Source organism: Phoca vitulina, unplaced genomic scaffold (assembly GCF_004348235.1).
Source record: "Phoca vitulina isolate PV1807 unplaced genomic scaffold, GSC_HSeal_1.0 scaffold20, whole genome shotgun sequence".
NCBI lineage: Eukaryota > Metazoa > Chordata > Mammalia > Carnivora > Phocidae > Phoca > Phoca vitulina.
This window is the reverse complement of record NW_022589723.1, coordinates 2,685,936-2,700,985: the sequence shown is the minus strand read 5'-3', so window position 1 is coordinate 2,700,985 and position 15,050 is coordinate 2,685,936. Positions and strand designations below refer to the sequence as shown.

Here is a 15,050-nt window from a genome sequence, read left to right as displayed (position 1 = left end):
ACCTTCACCTTGGGGTAGAGCCGCTGGCTCTGGACTGAACCAGCTAGCATCCATTGTTACTGTCAGCGGATGGCAGCAAAGCAATGGAAATGACACTGGTGTAAGGATTTGGATCCCAGATGAGCAGAAATGGCAAAGACATCTCAGTGCACTGGTGATCAGTGGTTACTTAGGACCCTTAGGTTTACACTTGGAAAGAGATGAGGTGACAGGGGATGACATTTCAAAACTAACCTACTAACAAACTAACTGGAAATTCTGTTCATTCACATTGCTGAATGAGGAAAAGGGTATGTTTGTCTTGTCAAAGGAAGGTCATATTCAGAATCTGTGCATCTTTCCTATTGCTAAGGTTCGTCTATAGGGGCAAACACTTTCATTTCATTCCCATTGACCTTGTATGTCAGTTTTTCCTGAGCTACATGAAAAAGGGTCAACGTTACAGTATAGTGAATGTGAGGACGGGCCCCAGATATTAAATAACATTTACCATGCTGCTCAGGGTAACAGATATTCCTATTGATCCTGTTGCCTCAGTTGAGACACAAAGTGTAGTAGTAAGTAGGACTAGAGACTGAAAGGAAGCTAAGTCCCACCCTTGGGCCCAGCCATTGACTAAATGTATGGCCTTGCATCATTTAACTCCTCTGTGCCCCAATTTACCAATCTGTAGAATGGGCTTGAGCTTACTACCTGACTCCTCCCAGCTCTACCAGGATGCTGTTTAAAAGTCAGTTTTAAACTGCATCTCTAGACTAGAGATAAATGCAGCACATTCTTTCAGATGGAGGCCCCTTTACCCTGCCTCCAGGAAACAGCAACTCATAGCCATTTCTGGTATTCTTTGGAGGTAGAACTACATATGAGAGAATGGGGAGGAGGTATTCTTACTCTCAGTTTAATCCCCATCACCTTTTCCTCCCTGAAATTAGATGCTCTCTCTACTCCCTAATCTGAATGGTCAGCTGTGCTTGCTTTTATCTCCACTCTGAACTGAATTCTGGTGTTGTATAAATGAAGTTGGCCTCAATGCATATGGCAGTTGTTGCAAAGGCCTGTGTACTGGAATGCTGCATGCCTACACACACTGCACATGCCATTGCAGATGGAAAGGAGGCAGAAACAAAATATACAATGGGCCACACTATACATGATTAACTGAAGATCGGTGCAAAGATGCATAATTTTTCTGGCAATGAAGACAGGTGTGTTTTGTTTTTGTTTTTGTTTTTGTTTTTGTTTTGAGAGCTCATTGTATATTTTCTTTATATAACACCAGTTTGCAAATATATGTTAAGCTAAATGTAACTAAGCTGAGCAAGTGTTTTTGTTTTGTTTTGTTTTGTTTTGAAACTTGTTTTGTTTTCTGGAAAAATGGCAGCAGCTTCCTCGGAGGGGAATGGTAAGTTAGAACGTGTTTAGCCCAAGAAATGCCAGTCTCTTGACCAAGATGATGAGTAAAAACAGAGTTGTAAGGCAGGAAGTATTAGAGTGCCTCGTTGTTGAAAGCTTCTCCATCCCATGAGTGTGATTTCAGTGTATTGAAAAAGGACAGGGAAGAGTTTAGAGGCTATCTTTGAGATTTTTCAGGGTATTCAGACTTACATGTGGGAGTTTGCTTCTTACACCTATCTCCCCTATTGCTCACTCTCCTCTCTCTCATCCCCTCCACCGCCCACCTCTTTCACTTTGTATTCCTCTAGCAATTGGGCAGCTCCCATGCTCTCCCCTCCCCTCCTCTCTATCTTTCCCCCTCTCTGTCTCTCTCCGTGTCTCTATCTCCCTCTTAGCCACCTCTTCTCCCCCTCTTACTCTTCTCTACTCTTCCTTCCCCCATCCTTCCCTTCTTTGTTTTCTCTCTCTCTCTCTGTTGCTTTCTCATTCTCAGACTGGCTTCTGGAAATTCATCTTTCCCCCTAATACCTAATGCTGGGTTGACTTGTCTTTACTTCACTTACCCTGTTAGTAGGGGTAAGTACTCCATGTGGTGCAGGCTTGCCTGTTTTTAGAAGCCTCTCCCTGTGCTGTCTCAGTGCAACACACCACCCACCATGTGTCCTTCTCAAATTTCCTTTCCCTTAAGGGTCTGTGTTTTGTCCTTACATTCACACATAAAATCATCTGTTTGATCATAAACTACTGGTGATATGTATAGGGGAGGTCTAGGAATTCATAAATTTCTCTTTGGAAAATAAAAAATTTCAGGGGAGAAGAAAAGCACTTCCAGCATAACTAGCATTAGGGAAATACACTGAGTTAACCGATCTTAGCAGTATGTGAAGAAAAAAATATATAGAACCTCTATCGTGAAAGAGGCTGTGACCAAAGATATATTTGAAGGTCACAGCACAGGAAGGGAGATGCTCCATCCTTTGGGCTGTGGGGCAATCCTGAATTACCCTGGATATTTCTAGAGCACTTCTTTTTTGTGGAAGCACACACATTGCCCCTTAGCTCAGTTCTTCCTTCTCTTCTCGCAACCACAGATCTGCTGGAGGTGATAATGTGGTGGGCGGAAGGAAGAAAGAAAATTGGGGTCTTTGGTTACATGACAGATTATCTACAGCCCACCCAGGTGAAAGGTGGGAGGTTGGAGGGGAAAGGCTCTAGATCTGAAGGGTTTGTGTGCATGGCCAGACCCAAAGCCCACCTGGGTCTTAGCAGCACACGCTGGGGAGGCTAGTCTTCAAGATGACCTTGCCTTGGGGGTGGATTGCTTGGTTTGGGTGTAAGTCCTTTTGACCAAATTAACTTCCATCATAACCTCCCACTCACTCTTCATGCCACGCTCAACTGGCTTCAGAACTGTTGAGTTTCTGTTGTGTTGGCTGAGAAATGGGGACTAAGAAGCTATGACTAACATGTGCTACCTTATGCTTTGGACCCCTGCTTTTACTGACTGACTCTTCTCCTTGTTTCTTTTCTTTTGTCTTCCCACACAGGCCATGCAAGTAAAGGTACAGGTCAAATGCATGACGTGTCTTTTCTGTCCTAGTATTAGAGATGCCAGGCTCTGGCCACCCTCTGCACTGTGATCACCATGGGGGTGGTACAGAATGGATCTTCCCACCTGGAGGTCCCCCAGGCCTGCTCCAGGGAAGACACCTGCCCGTCAAAGAGTGAATGTAGGCCTACCCACCCTTGGAATGGGGAAGCCGGGGAAGCCAGCCAAGCCTCGCCCTAACCGAGGTCTCCTTGCTATCTCTGCTCCCTTCCCCAGCCACCCACTCTGCAGCCAGCACACTGACAGAGATAGGGGCGCCAACAGGGCATGAGAGCCCAAAAGGCTCACTCCTCTGCTGTGCCATGCAGGCTCAGAATCCTATGTGCTGTCAGTGGCCCCAGTCCTTTCACACCATACATCTCTGCCACTTGTGCAAGGCTCCCACAGTTCAAAGAGTTTTCCAAGGACTAACCTTCAGGATTTGAAATCAGATAACCATGTGTTTTTGCACAAAATGTGCATATGGTGAAATACACCCTGGGTTTATTTCCAGTAACCCATATAGAATATAACATGGAAATATTTCTCTCTATTCATTAATGTGCATCTGCTGCCATTATCACAAACTCCCTGCCCTAAGATATGTGCCAGAGAAAGGGAGATGGTCAGGAACCAGGTCACTTGCAGCTCGGAGTTAGAAAAGGGAAATGAAACCATGTCCAGGTAGGCTTGGGTCTGGATGTTGACTCAGATGTTTACCTGCTGTGTGAACTTGGAAAAATCACTTACCTTCCCTGAGCATCATGTTCTCACTTCTATAACTGCGTTGTTTGTGTATCAGGGTTATTGGGAGGATTAGAAATGTTTTATTTAAGTAGGAGGCACATTGGAGTCACATTATATATGCAGCATTTGTAATAACAGCAACTTGAGATTGGCCCAATAAAATAGAATGAGCAAGAAATTATTTGAAGTGCATCAAATCTACATAGTTACATTTTGCATATTTACTTGATTATATTCGGCGGCATGTTACTATTCACCTTTTACATTTCTATGTACAGGACACCTCATAGTTTATGTACACAAAATCGAGTTCTATCCTTTATGGATGATTTTCAGGGGTAATGGAGACTGTAACTGAGTTTTGCCTTAGGCACAACCTTTAGAATTCTATGCCTGATGGTAGAACACGTAAAGAACCTAGCAAGCGCTCAGTGAATGAGAGAGCTCTTCCAGGTGTTTGTGTGAACCAGCTTTCACTTTCCGCTGCATTCTAGAACACAAGAAGCTGCCTTCTGTTAGCTTCATTTCTTACCCCCTGCTCATATTTCTCCCCCGCCCCTCGCCTGCTGTCCTGGGCCTGACCTGCTGTTTTGGAGCACCGGGCACAAGGTGCCCTGCAACCAGCACAATTGTCTGGCGGTGACTGGCCAGCCTGGGTTTTGCTGGCAAGGAGCTTCGCTGTGGTTGCTGTGATGTAACCTCCTGAAGGTACAGAAATCACAGCCATTTTAAGAGTCCATTAATAATTATGAACCTCTTTCACACTTTAAAGGTAACTTAAAGAGATCAGTCCCAAGGCAGTGTGGATTCTTACCCTCCTCTTCTCTCAGAAAACCAGTGCCTCGTTAAGATGAATGCTGCTCCAGCTCAGGGTCCCAGGTCTTACGTGCTCGTTCCAGGAGAGGCGTCTGGCCTCCCCCCTGCTCCCAGAGCCCTAGGTCTGTATGTCAGCATCGACCGCAGCACTGCCCCCTCCTCCTGCAGACATTCCAGGGCCACCTCATGGAGCAAAGCTTCAGTGAGCGCCATTTCTCCTTCCCTCACAGTCCCCGACTTCATCCTCTGCTTCCGGCTCTCCAGCACACACACCCCCCTCCCCGGAGGCACAGCCCTGCAAGTGAGCTACCAGGTGGGCAGTGTGCTCTTTCAGAGGCTGACCTCCCAAGAATCCGGTCACAGCAGGGCTGTCTCCTGGAGCCTACCCACACGGCCGTGTGTGGCGGCCACTGAGGGCTCTCGGTTGGGTGGCTCAGCGCAGTGCCTTGAACTCCTCAGAAACCTACTGCTCCACGGGGTGGCCCTTGCTGGGTAGTCTCTCCCCATGAGGGGTGAGGCGGTATAAACAGAAGAAGGGCGGCCTCCCGCAGACTTGGGGAGTTCTGTTTTCCTCGGTGTTCCTCCGAGCGTTCCCCAGCCAGATCCCAAAGCAGCCCTACTCTGGGACTTCCCCTTTCCCGTGAGAATCTGCACTGCCTCGAGGCGGAGGTTTGAGTGGGACGCGGTGCTCCAAAACCCGAGCTTCAGCCCTGACCGCAGAGCAGTTGTTCTACGGGAGACGCTCTTCCACGTATTTACGGACACCCCAGCATCAGGCTTCTCCATGCTTTTCTAAGACCATTTTATCTGGTATCGAATCATTCCTTTTGAAAAACGCCAGCTGGTTTGTTCCCTTGGCCCAGAAACAAGGGAGCCAAGCCTGTAGGCGTCCGTGGTGTGTGTCCGCTTACGTGGTTCTGTGAGCATGCGCACAAGGAGAGGGCTCGGGAGCCGGGCGGGTCTTTGATGGCCACGCGGATGCCTTCAACACGCTCCTTTCGCTGTGCCCTGAAGTGTAGGAAGGACCACCTGTACGGACAGGGCCACGAGGAGGCAGGCTGCCTCCAAGGGGAGGCCGTTCCTTTCAGAATCACTGAGCCCCTCTGTTTATTTCAACCTCATCTCCTAGTCTGGAGGACAGGACCAGGAACGGAAGAAGACAAAGCGGAGGGGAGACCTGTATTCCATCCAGACCTCTCTCATCGTGGCTGCGCTCAAGAAAATGCTGCCCATTGGTTTGAATATGTGCACGCCAGGCGATCAGGAGCTAATCTCCCTGGCCAAATCTCGATACAGCTACGTAAGTCACGCGTCTGCTCTGGCTGAGAACATAACACAGAACGTAATACAGGTGGTGGCGGCTGCTCAGCGTCTGAAGGGTTCGTCTTCCTTCCCTGGGGCTCAGGGGGTGGGGGGGGGGGGGCAGTGAACAGAAACCAAGGTGCACACCCGCAACACAGCCCCATCTTTAAAGCTGGTTTGAGAGCCCTTTGGACAAGTCTGTCATTTTTCTTCTTTTGTTCATATAATAAAGATCCCAGCAAAACTGTTCATTTTCTTGTCCATCCCTCCCTGCGCCCTACTTTACATTTCCACAGTGACCTCGAGAAATAAAATTTAACATCTCTTTCCACAGAGGGACACAGATGAAGAGGTGAAGGAACATCTGCGGAATAACCTGCACCTGCAGGAGAAGGTGATGTAGCAGGAAGACAGAACTCACGCAGGCTTCCCTTTGGCTGTAGGGTGCCATCCTTCCATTTAGTTTGCTAATGCTCTCTTTAATGTGTTCTAAAAACAGTCTCTGAGTACTGGTGTTTAATTGGTAGGGCTAACTCTCTGCCTTTAATTTTCACTTTTGTTTGGGGGTGTGGGGAAGAGTTTTTGCCCTTAATTTTTGTTCTTTCCTTTGCTGTTACAAAGAAGATGCAAAGAGGCATTTAATGAAGCATGTCTTCCCACCTACCAGTGTGTGAACATCCAGCCATAGCAGGGGGTTAGATTAGGTCTCAAATTTACTGACTGTGAGCCTTGTTAAACAGTGAAATGGACACCTGGGAGAGTTTTAGCACATCCTGATCTAGAGATTTGGAAACAAAAGAACTCTATTAGAGTTGGTATAAATCAAAACAAACAAACAAACAAACTTTGATTTTAAAGTCTGTTTGAGATTTTTTCCCCAGGCCTGTGAATCTGAATGACTCTTTCCTCAGATATACTATGCCCTAAGATGGAGGATTAAGCTGACACAAACAGCCACTTCTTTCCATCCCGAACATAGGGGATAGTGGGGAAAATATACTACCAAAAAAAAAAGCAGTAAAAAGAAATCCCAAGTGCCAGAATAAAGAAGACACTCTAAATCACAGGAATGAGGACACGTTGATGCGATTGGGAAAACTCATAGAGCTTTCTGAACCAGATTTGTAACCTAGAGGCTGGGGTTTTTAATAACCTTAAAGGAAGAAGAGTGTGGGACCTAATTACCCATGCTGTGCACAGATGCGGAGCAAGAAACTTACATAAAATTAACCTTAAACCAGTAAAACCTATAAATCTCCTGCAGAGACAACCATAAAACTACTTGGAGACTCTCCACCTCTTAGAATATGGTCTGACATGCCAATAAATAAAACTCCTCCTGAAGCCAAAGGGGAAAAAAAAGGCATGAAAGAAAATCCACTACCATTAGAGAGTCAGAAAATGCAACAAAGGGAAGAATTCAAGCCTAAGGAACTGCAGAAAGCAATTTAAAAATAAGTGTGGTTGAAATACTTAAAGAGCTAAACATAGCAGTAATATCTATAAAGCAAGACTTGGACATTATTATTTTTTATTTTTTTAGGTAATCTGGGGCTCAACATGGGGCTCAAACTCACAATGCCAAGATCAAGAGGTGCAGGCTTCAGCAACTGAGCCAGCCCGTGGACATTTTTTTTTTTTTAAAGGAGAGTGGATATGGATTGAAAAAAAGCCATATAGCAATTACAAAAATTAAAAGTATTCAGTAACATTAAAAATCCAATTTATAGGTTAAAAAAAACAGGCTAGGCACAGCTGAAAAGAGAATTTAGAAGTTGGAAGATTGCTTTCAGGAAATTAGAATGCAGTACAGAGAGAAAGGGATGGAAATATGACAAGAGTTAAGAGATGCAGGCTAGATGAGCAGTTCCTATATAGATCTACAATGTTTCAATGAAGATAATAGAGAAAATGAGAAAGAAGCAATAATACAAGAGTCTTGATTCCTCTGGAACCATGTGAGGAGTAAAGACTTTTTCAGTACAAGATTGCTCACCTGCTGTGTGCTTTAATTTTCAGTCTGATGACCCAGCAGTAAAGTGGCAGCTGAACCTCTACAAAGATGTTTTAAAGAGTGAAGAACCTTTCAATCCAGAAAAGACTGTAGAGCGTGTTCAGAGAATTTCAGCAGCTGTCTTCCACCTGGAGCAGGTAAGGAGCATCTGCCCTGAGGACTAAGGAAGCAAGACCACCCTGAAAAATGTAAAGCTCCTCTCCACACTCTGCTCTTAGGAGTGTTCTCATAAGACCCAAAACAAGGAACAAGAATCATCCCAGCTCACCCCCAGATGTCATCTTGGTGCCTCATGGTAGCAGACTCCTCAATTCTTTCCCTTCCGAGCTTTTTTACAAATTTTTTCCATTAGATCAAATGACCCATTCAAATCCCCTACCCAGTTGTAAAACTGCTCTTAGGTAATAAACGTCCAAAAGCAGTTGGGAGAAGGAAGCAACCTCAGTCAGACCTCCACAAACCCAATCATTTGCTGCTGAGTACCTTCTGCTGACTATAGTTGAGAAATCAAGATTCTTCAGGATTGAGAAGTCTGGGCTGTAGGCGACTACCTCCTGCCATGCAGTTAGCCTAGTGTGCACCTACCCGTGTGATTTCTTCTCAGGTGGAACAGCCTTTGAGGTCCAAGAAGGCGGTCTGGCACAAACTGTTGTCAAAGCAGCGGAAACGGGCAGTGGTGGCCTGTTTCAGGATGGCCCCTCTCTACAACCTGCCCAGGCAAGTATTCTGTCCTTTTCTTCTGGCATGGGAGCCATTCTTCTGACATGGGAGCCAGTGATGGAAATTAAGGTATCCTTCCACAATTGTGCTGTCTTCTGGCACGGACACTCATGATCCAAGGGGTAGAAATTGGAGTCCTCCATCCATGGCACCATTACAATCTGCATATAGTATAATGGCCTACTAAGGGAATCCAGGTAAGCAGAAAAGCTGAAAACAGATGTGTTTCCCTAGGGCCCCATGCCTGCCTTAGCTCACCGTTTTACACCTTAAAGTCAGCCCAGTGAGCATATGGAAGCTCTTAGTTTTCCTAAGATGGGGTTCTTTGTGAGGATGTAAAGGAACCCTGGAAAAAGAACTCTTTCTAAAATGCTTTACCCCAAATTCAATCAACAGATCAAATAGTATTTCTATGCTGAGGTACTTGGATGGCCCCCCAATTACTGTGTTTCCTCAGCAGGTACAGAAATGTAACTCGAGAATCCTTGAGGACAGTATATTTACCTTCAAGATGAAGAAAGGGCACTGACTAAAGATGTCCCAAGAGGCCAGTCATGGGCACGTTGCCTTATCTGTGTGGTTAATCTATACTCTGCAGTCAGAAATATGCAAAGGCTCTCCTGGAATGTGGTGTATCAACATAGAGCAGAGTATCCATGCAGATTGGGCAAACATTGACCACTGAGACTTGACTCATTGTCATTGGTGATGTAGCAACACTCCCATCCTCAGAATGATTGCAGAGTCCACAAGGTCAAGCCTGTGATCAGTAAACAAAGCTGCAAATTGAATAAAAGCCTCTGCTTCATCAATTTGCAGATCAATATGAACCATCCTCACCTGGTCAGGAAAAATAAACTAACTCAGAAAAGTATTTTCTGAATCCCATGTAAATAAATGTTTCCTTGGAATACGAGATAAAATTCTCTTCCTATGCTTGACAGTTGCTTTCATCAGGTTGTGCTTCCTGGCCATCGTTTGTCCACAGTGCCCTTTCACCCTGTCCTGAGCCAGTTGGCCAACTGAGCTTTCCCATTAGGGTCTCTGCAGATAGTGAAGAATCATGACACTCACCTGCTCCTGTAGGTCTCTTGAGAGAACAGACTAGTGTCTTTGGAAGAGGATGAGGTGCCACAAAATCAAGTAGAACTCATGAATAAAAAGCGGAAAAGTTCAAATAGTCATGGCTATGAAGGCCACTGATGTCCCAGCCACAAAGTGAAATTTATAGCCTAGTAGAGAAAGCAAAAATGCATGGGATTTTTGTCTGTTTCCTAGAAGTGGTGAAACATCAAAAGGCATTCACTTCCCTCTCTGGCAGAGATTCAGGCCTAATGTGCTAATTGGACTTCCAGAAGGGCTTAGCCCTAAGCATGTCTCCAGGGCCAGCAAGGCAAAAATTACATCTCTCGAAACAAGCATTATTTTCTAAATCTACTGAAAATGTTAGTACCATCCTCTCATATATTGGTTGCTCCTTCAGCAATTCTGTCCCTGGATGGGCAACAGTAAATCGAGGGACTCACTATGTCTTTGATGAAATATGGCCAGTCTCACCCCTAACCCATGCCTGGATTTCTCCCTAGCATGGAGGAGCATAGGTAGATTTTATGATAAAAACTAAGAAGCTGATAGTGAAGATCACTCCCTTCTCCACCTCATCATGATCTAAACTGCATGGAGTCCTCCATATTAAAGGGCTAAAGGGATTTATTTTACTATGTGCAAACTGTTTCTCTGATGTTAGTTTTTAAAAGACAACCTGTGTGCTTTTCTCCAGACACAAAATTAACAATTTCTTCCTGACCACCTTTCAACGGGTTTGGCTGGAAAAGGTTAATGAAAAAACTCAGTATGACAGGCTTATACCCATTTTAATGGTAATGTAACCTCTGGAGAGATCTGCTCATTTTCTGCACACTCCTCTCTTGACCGTGATTTAACATTCCCATAAAAACCCAAATTTGTACAATTTTTTGGAAGAACTCTGATTGGTCAGAATTTGAAGAAAGATGGCAAGGGTTATGTTCTACCGGAAACCAGGCCAGGTCTGGATGACTCAGGTGTTGACCTGCATCTTACTTTTCTCTCCTTCCCTCCTCACCACTGTCCTCACATTTGGTAATCAGCTAACTGCTATTCGGTGCGAATAGCATCGGTGAGTCCTGGCTTATAGAGAGTGAGTGGCTCTTGAGAGTTAGTCAGTGTTCCCAGGTACCAGGGCCACTGCCGAAATCCATGAGGCACACAGAAGTTATGCTGTAAGCGCAGCACGCCTGAGTCTTGCCTTCCTAAGTGAAAGCTGGAGCGCCTTGGTGGTGTTCCTTGGAGACCCTCTAAAGGACTCACACATTGCTGCTTTCAGTAGATCTGAGACTAAACCACTCACCGTCAGCATGACTTAGATGGGATCACCTGGGCAGATTATCGGCCAAAAGCGATAACCACATTGCCATATTAAGCAAATCCTTCAGGACTGTTTCTTGGCCCAGTGAATTCTTTCTCATTGGAGGAGAAATGTGATAAAGACCTCCTGTGACCAGGGTAAGATTACAGTTACCACCTGGTCTCCCAGTAGCCATCGTTAGTTCATTCAGAAGGTGTTCTAGACATCGGCAAACTGGCATGTTAGAGGGTTCTGGTTTGTTCGAAACAAATGCTTCTGGTGTACCGCTGGCTACCCTGACCAATCAGAGGACAAGAATTGTACAAAAGTCTGTCCTGCTTACTAACCGTTAACCACCCAGACTAAAACAAGGTGTCCCACAGATCCCTCTTGACCTCACTCTCAACCCTTCCGCTCAGGCACCGCTCCATTAACCTCTTCCTCCATGGCTATCAGAGATTTTGGATAGAAACAGAGGAGTATTCCTTTGAAGAGAAACTAGTACAGGATTTGGCTGTAAGTACTGACTCAGCTGGAAGCAGATATGGGTGTGAATGAATCTCACTTTTGTATTCATGTGTGTGTGTGTTCTAATAGTTAAACATTCACAAAGAATCAGGCGTATCAATTTGGAAAGGACTAACTGTATAAATTATCAGAGGAGGCCCTGCTAATGGCCATAAGAACCAGAGGATGAATTTCACTTGGAGGTGCTAGTACTGTTATCATCCTCATCATCATTATTAACAACTAATATTTCTTAGGATGCACAGCCATGCGATGGAAAGTTCATGCTAAGTTACGTTTTGAGCACCATCGGTTGCAGGCGGCCACCTCCCCCACCCAAGGCTCTGCATTTCTGGTCAGCAGCTCTGCTTTAGGGAAGGCACATCTGAATCCCCTTCCTGCATCTCACGTTTCTGTATCTGGCCCTTCAGAAAATTTGTTATGCCCTGTCTCTAACAGACTTCATGCTCTAAAACAACTTAAAACAACATGCAAGGGGAAAACGCTTATTGCAGAAGCACCACAGAGCCTCATCATGGTACAGACAGAAAATAAACCCTCCTCTCCTTTGGCCAGCCCATGGTTCTTTTTTTTTTTAAGTCCTTCTCCTTATTTTTCCCATTTATTTTTTCTCTTATCCCTTACTCTTTCTGTTAATCTTGCTCTGTATGTCTCATACTCAGTCTTTCTCCTGTTTCTTTCTCTTTCCTTATCTCTCTCTGTTTCTTTTCCTTCTCCGTTCTTTTTTACTTTTATTTTTTTCCCTCTTTTTTGCTTTTAATCCTTTCTCTCCCTTTTTTCTCCCATTTGTCTTCATGCCCTTTGTCCTCTTCCTATAGTCCCATCAGTGAGAATGACAGTTCCTTGGTGTTCCCAGTTCCTTGATTAGTGTGAAGTTGACAACGAGCATCACTTTGGCCCTCCACTTCTGAATTGTTCACACAGCCTGAGTAGTTCTCACCAATGTACTGAATATCGTACACCCTGCTCTGCCACTACCTGAAACTCACTATTATCTCCTGCATCAGACACTGTTTCCTTCTCTGTAAAAGGAGATTGAGAAAAGACTTAGTAAGAGGAGAAACTGCAAGGCTTGCAGCTCCAGGATGGCATCTCTCAGGAACAAAAAGATTTTTAGAATCAGCAGTGGAGTTAGGAAAGAAATGGTTAGCTGGGTTGAGTCTAGGATAGTATCAGACCCCAAATGGCCCCAGTGCTTTATAACCCTTGTCCCACCCATATTTCCAGCCCAGCTCTCCAAGAGAAATTTCAGGTGTTGGCTGAGAGATCCAGCCTCTCAGGGGACTCTCCAGAACTTCCCTCCTGAACTCGGGTGCCCAGGGCTTGCATGAGAGTTTTGCTGATGGGGAGGTGGCAGGGGGGGTCTGCAGCTCCTCCCCTGTGGTCAGGCTTTTGCTTTTCCTTTCATCTCGTTTGAACTTAAAATTGCGATGTTTCTTTGATTGGCTAAAAAAAAAATACATATTTATGTCCCAAACCTTGCATCCTTGGGGCTTCTTGTCCTGAAATAAACATATGACATAGTGGTTCTCTTTGTGCTTTTATCGGATGCACTCTGTGCTTTGCGCTTTACCTTCTCTTTGTTCATATGCATTTGTGTGGCGTGTGCTGAAATCCTTGCCTAAAACCTGTCTGCATTGGTTTGTGTAGAAATCCCCCAAGGTGGAAGAGGAGGAGGAAGAGGAGACAGAAAAGCAACCAGACCCACTTCATCAGATCATTCTCCATTTTAGCCGCAATGCTCTCATGGAGAGGAGGTTAGCCCCCCAAGAGCTCCCTGTTTCTCCCAGGCACGGTTCTGCCAGCCCCACAGCTTTGTCTCACAGATGGCAGTGCCCAGAAAGGGGATGCCAGATTTGAGCAGCCCTCCTCACGTTGGCCAAGAAACGTCTAGGCAAACTAAATACGCCACAGCCCTCTCATCGTAATGTCAGACGTGGAGGCTGAAGATTAGCCTGCAACAGTAGCCTTCCTCCCTGAATTCCATCAGCCAATGCTGATTCAGATTTTCGCAGTGGTTTCTAGGAATCCGGGTGGGGGAAGGAGTTTTCAAATTAATTCACTAGTACTTATAACTTAAGATCTCTGTGGCTCTTAGTCTTTTCTGCTGGGTCCAAAAAGTAGCCTGCTAAATATTTCCTCCATTCTTTCCAGCAAATTGGAAGATGACTCCTTGTACACGTCCTATTCCAGCATGATGGCTAAGGTACACCTGCGTTTCTGCCCATTGTCTCAGTCTGTCTTCCCTTTTACCTCTGCAGACACACGGAAACTGTCATTTTGAACAGCAGGGTGTAGGACTCGGTCATGACCTGGGCTGCAGGCACTGCACAGTTCATGTCCCACAGGGGTGACATTAGCAAACCGTCCCACCGTCCTCGTAAGGAAACCCTGAAGCTTTGCTAAGACGGTGGGTGCCAGTGGCCCGTTCACCTGGCGGCTCCAGGCCAGCTACGTGGAGACTATCCTTACATTTCCAGTCAACGTTGAGAACACACCCAAAAATTCAAACATATCTGTAGGTGAAGGAAGTTCAGTACATTTGGAAATAGGCTTTAGAAACTGGAACGAGATCCTAGTGCTCTGGCAGAGGCGAGTGACCTTATTCCTATGTCACGGAGAGGGACAGTGGCCTCTGGAATGCCGAGTGGTAAGGGAACTCCTCCTTCTCAAATGGGAAACCTTCACATCCAGCAGAAAGAAGGATATGTGGGGGGACGGGAGCACCTGTTCCTTTACTTGCTGCACCACAGGGTCACAATGGGAAGGGGCACCGTAGGATTCACATCCTGGGTATCTCCAGTCTTCTTGCCGAGCCCCTGGCTCTTGTGTAGAAAGGGACAGCTCCCTGCACTCCCGGCTTCATGTACACCAGAACTTTACTAGGTAGAAGAGTTCAGGTCTGTGGTTAAACCAGATAGGTCCCTATTGACTGCGTGAGCTCAGTGTTCCCATTTCTCATTTCTGAACCCCTTGGTAACTGCAAAGAAGACATTTTGAGTAGACTGTTGCCCTGCAGTGGTCAAAATGTTCTTGGTTTTACCAAGTGCTGAAGTCCTTAGGGGCCTGTGAATTACATCCCGTCCCCTGCCCTTGCTCGGGAGAACAGTCTCATTTGTTAGACTCACCTTTCTTTGTCTCCTCCTTTGCCTGCTCCATGGAATCCAGAGTTGTCAGAGTGGGGAGGACGAAGAAGAGGAGGAAGACAAGGAGAAAACATTTGAAGTAAGTTTTTACGAAGATTGAAGACAGGGCCATATGCCAAAGCCAAAGCTAACTGGCAGGTCTTCAGAGGCAGATGCTGACATGAACCAAGTGCCTCACCCACCACATGTATCTGGTGGCAAATATACAAGTCTGCGTGCATGAGGCACACCCATTAGCCATGATTCTCTTGTCCGTCTTCCAGCCTAATGAAAGGTCACAGGCAGCCAGTCCGTCAGCAAACCCCTCTCACAGGTTGGGTCTTCTGGGAAATTTTGCACTCCTACCCAAATATGGTAGCAACAGAGGCCAGAGAAGGACAAATTCAAAGATCCAAAAATGAAAACAAA

The 15,050-nt window shown here is 45.7% G+C and overlaps 1 protein-coding gene across 1 annotated transcript in view; it reads left to right on the top strand.

Moving 5' to 3' along the window:
* RYR3 (ryanodine receptor 3) overlaps positions 1-15,050 on the top strand; it is a 504,411-nt gene that overhangs the window by 450,003 nt on the left and 39,358 nt on the right. The window contains exons 70-77 of the mRNA XM_032417231.1: positions 5,676-5,846; positions 6,183-6,242; positions 7,868-7,999; positions 8,467-8,579; positions 10,363-10,462; positions 13,147-13,253; positions 13,651-13,702; positions 14,665-14,721. Coding sequence (XP_032273122.1) covers positions 5,676-5,846; positions 6,183-6,242; positions 7,868-7,999; positions 8,467-8,579; positions 10,363-10,462; positions 13,147-13,253; positions 13,651-13,702; positions 14,665-14,721 — 792 coding nt within the window. The remainder of the gene's footprint in view (positions 1-5,675; positions 5,847-6,182; positions 6,243-7,867; positions 8,000-8,466; positions 8,580-10,362; positions 10,463-13,146; positions 13,254-13,650; positions 13,703-14,664; positions 14,722-15,050) is intronic.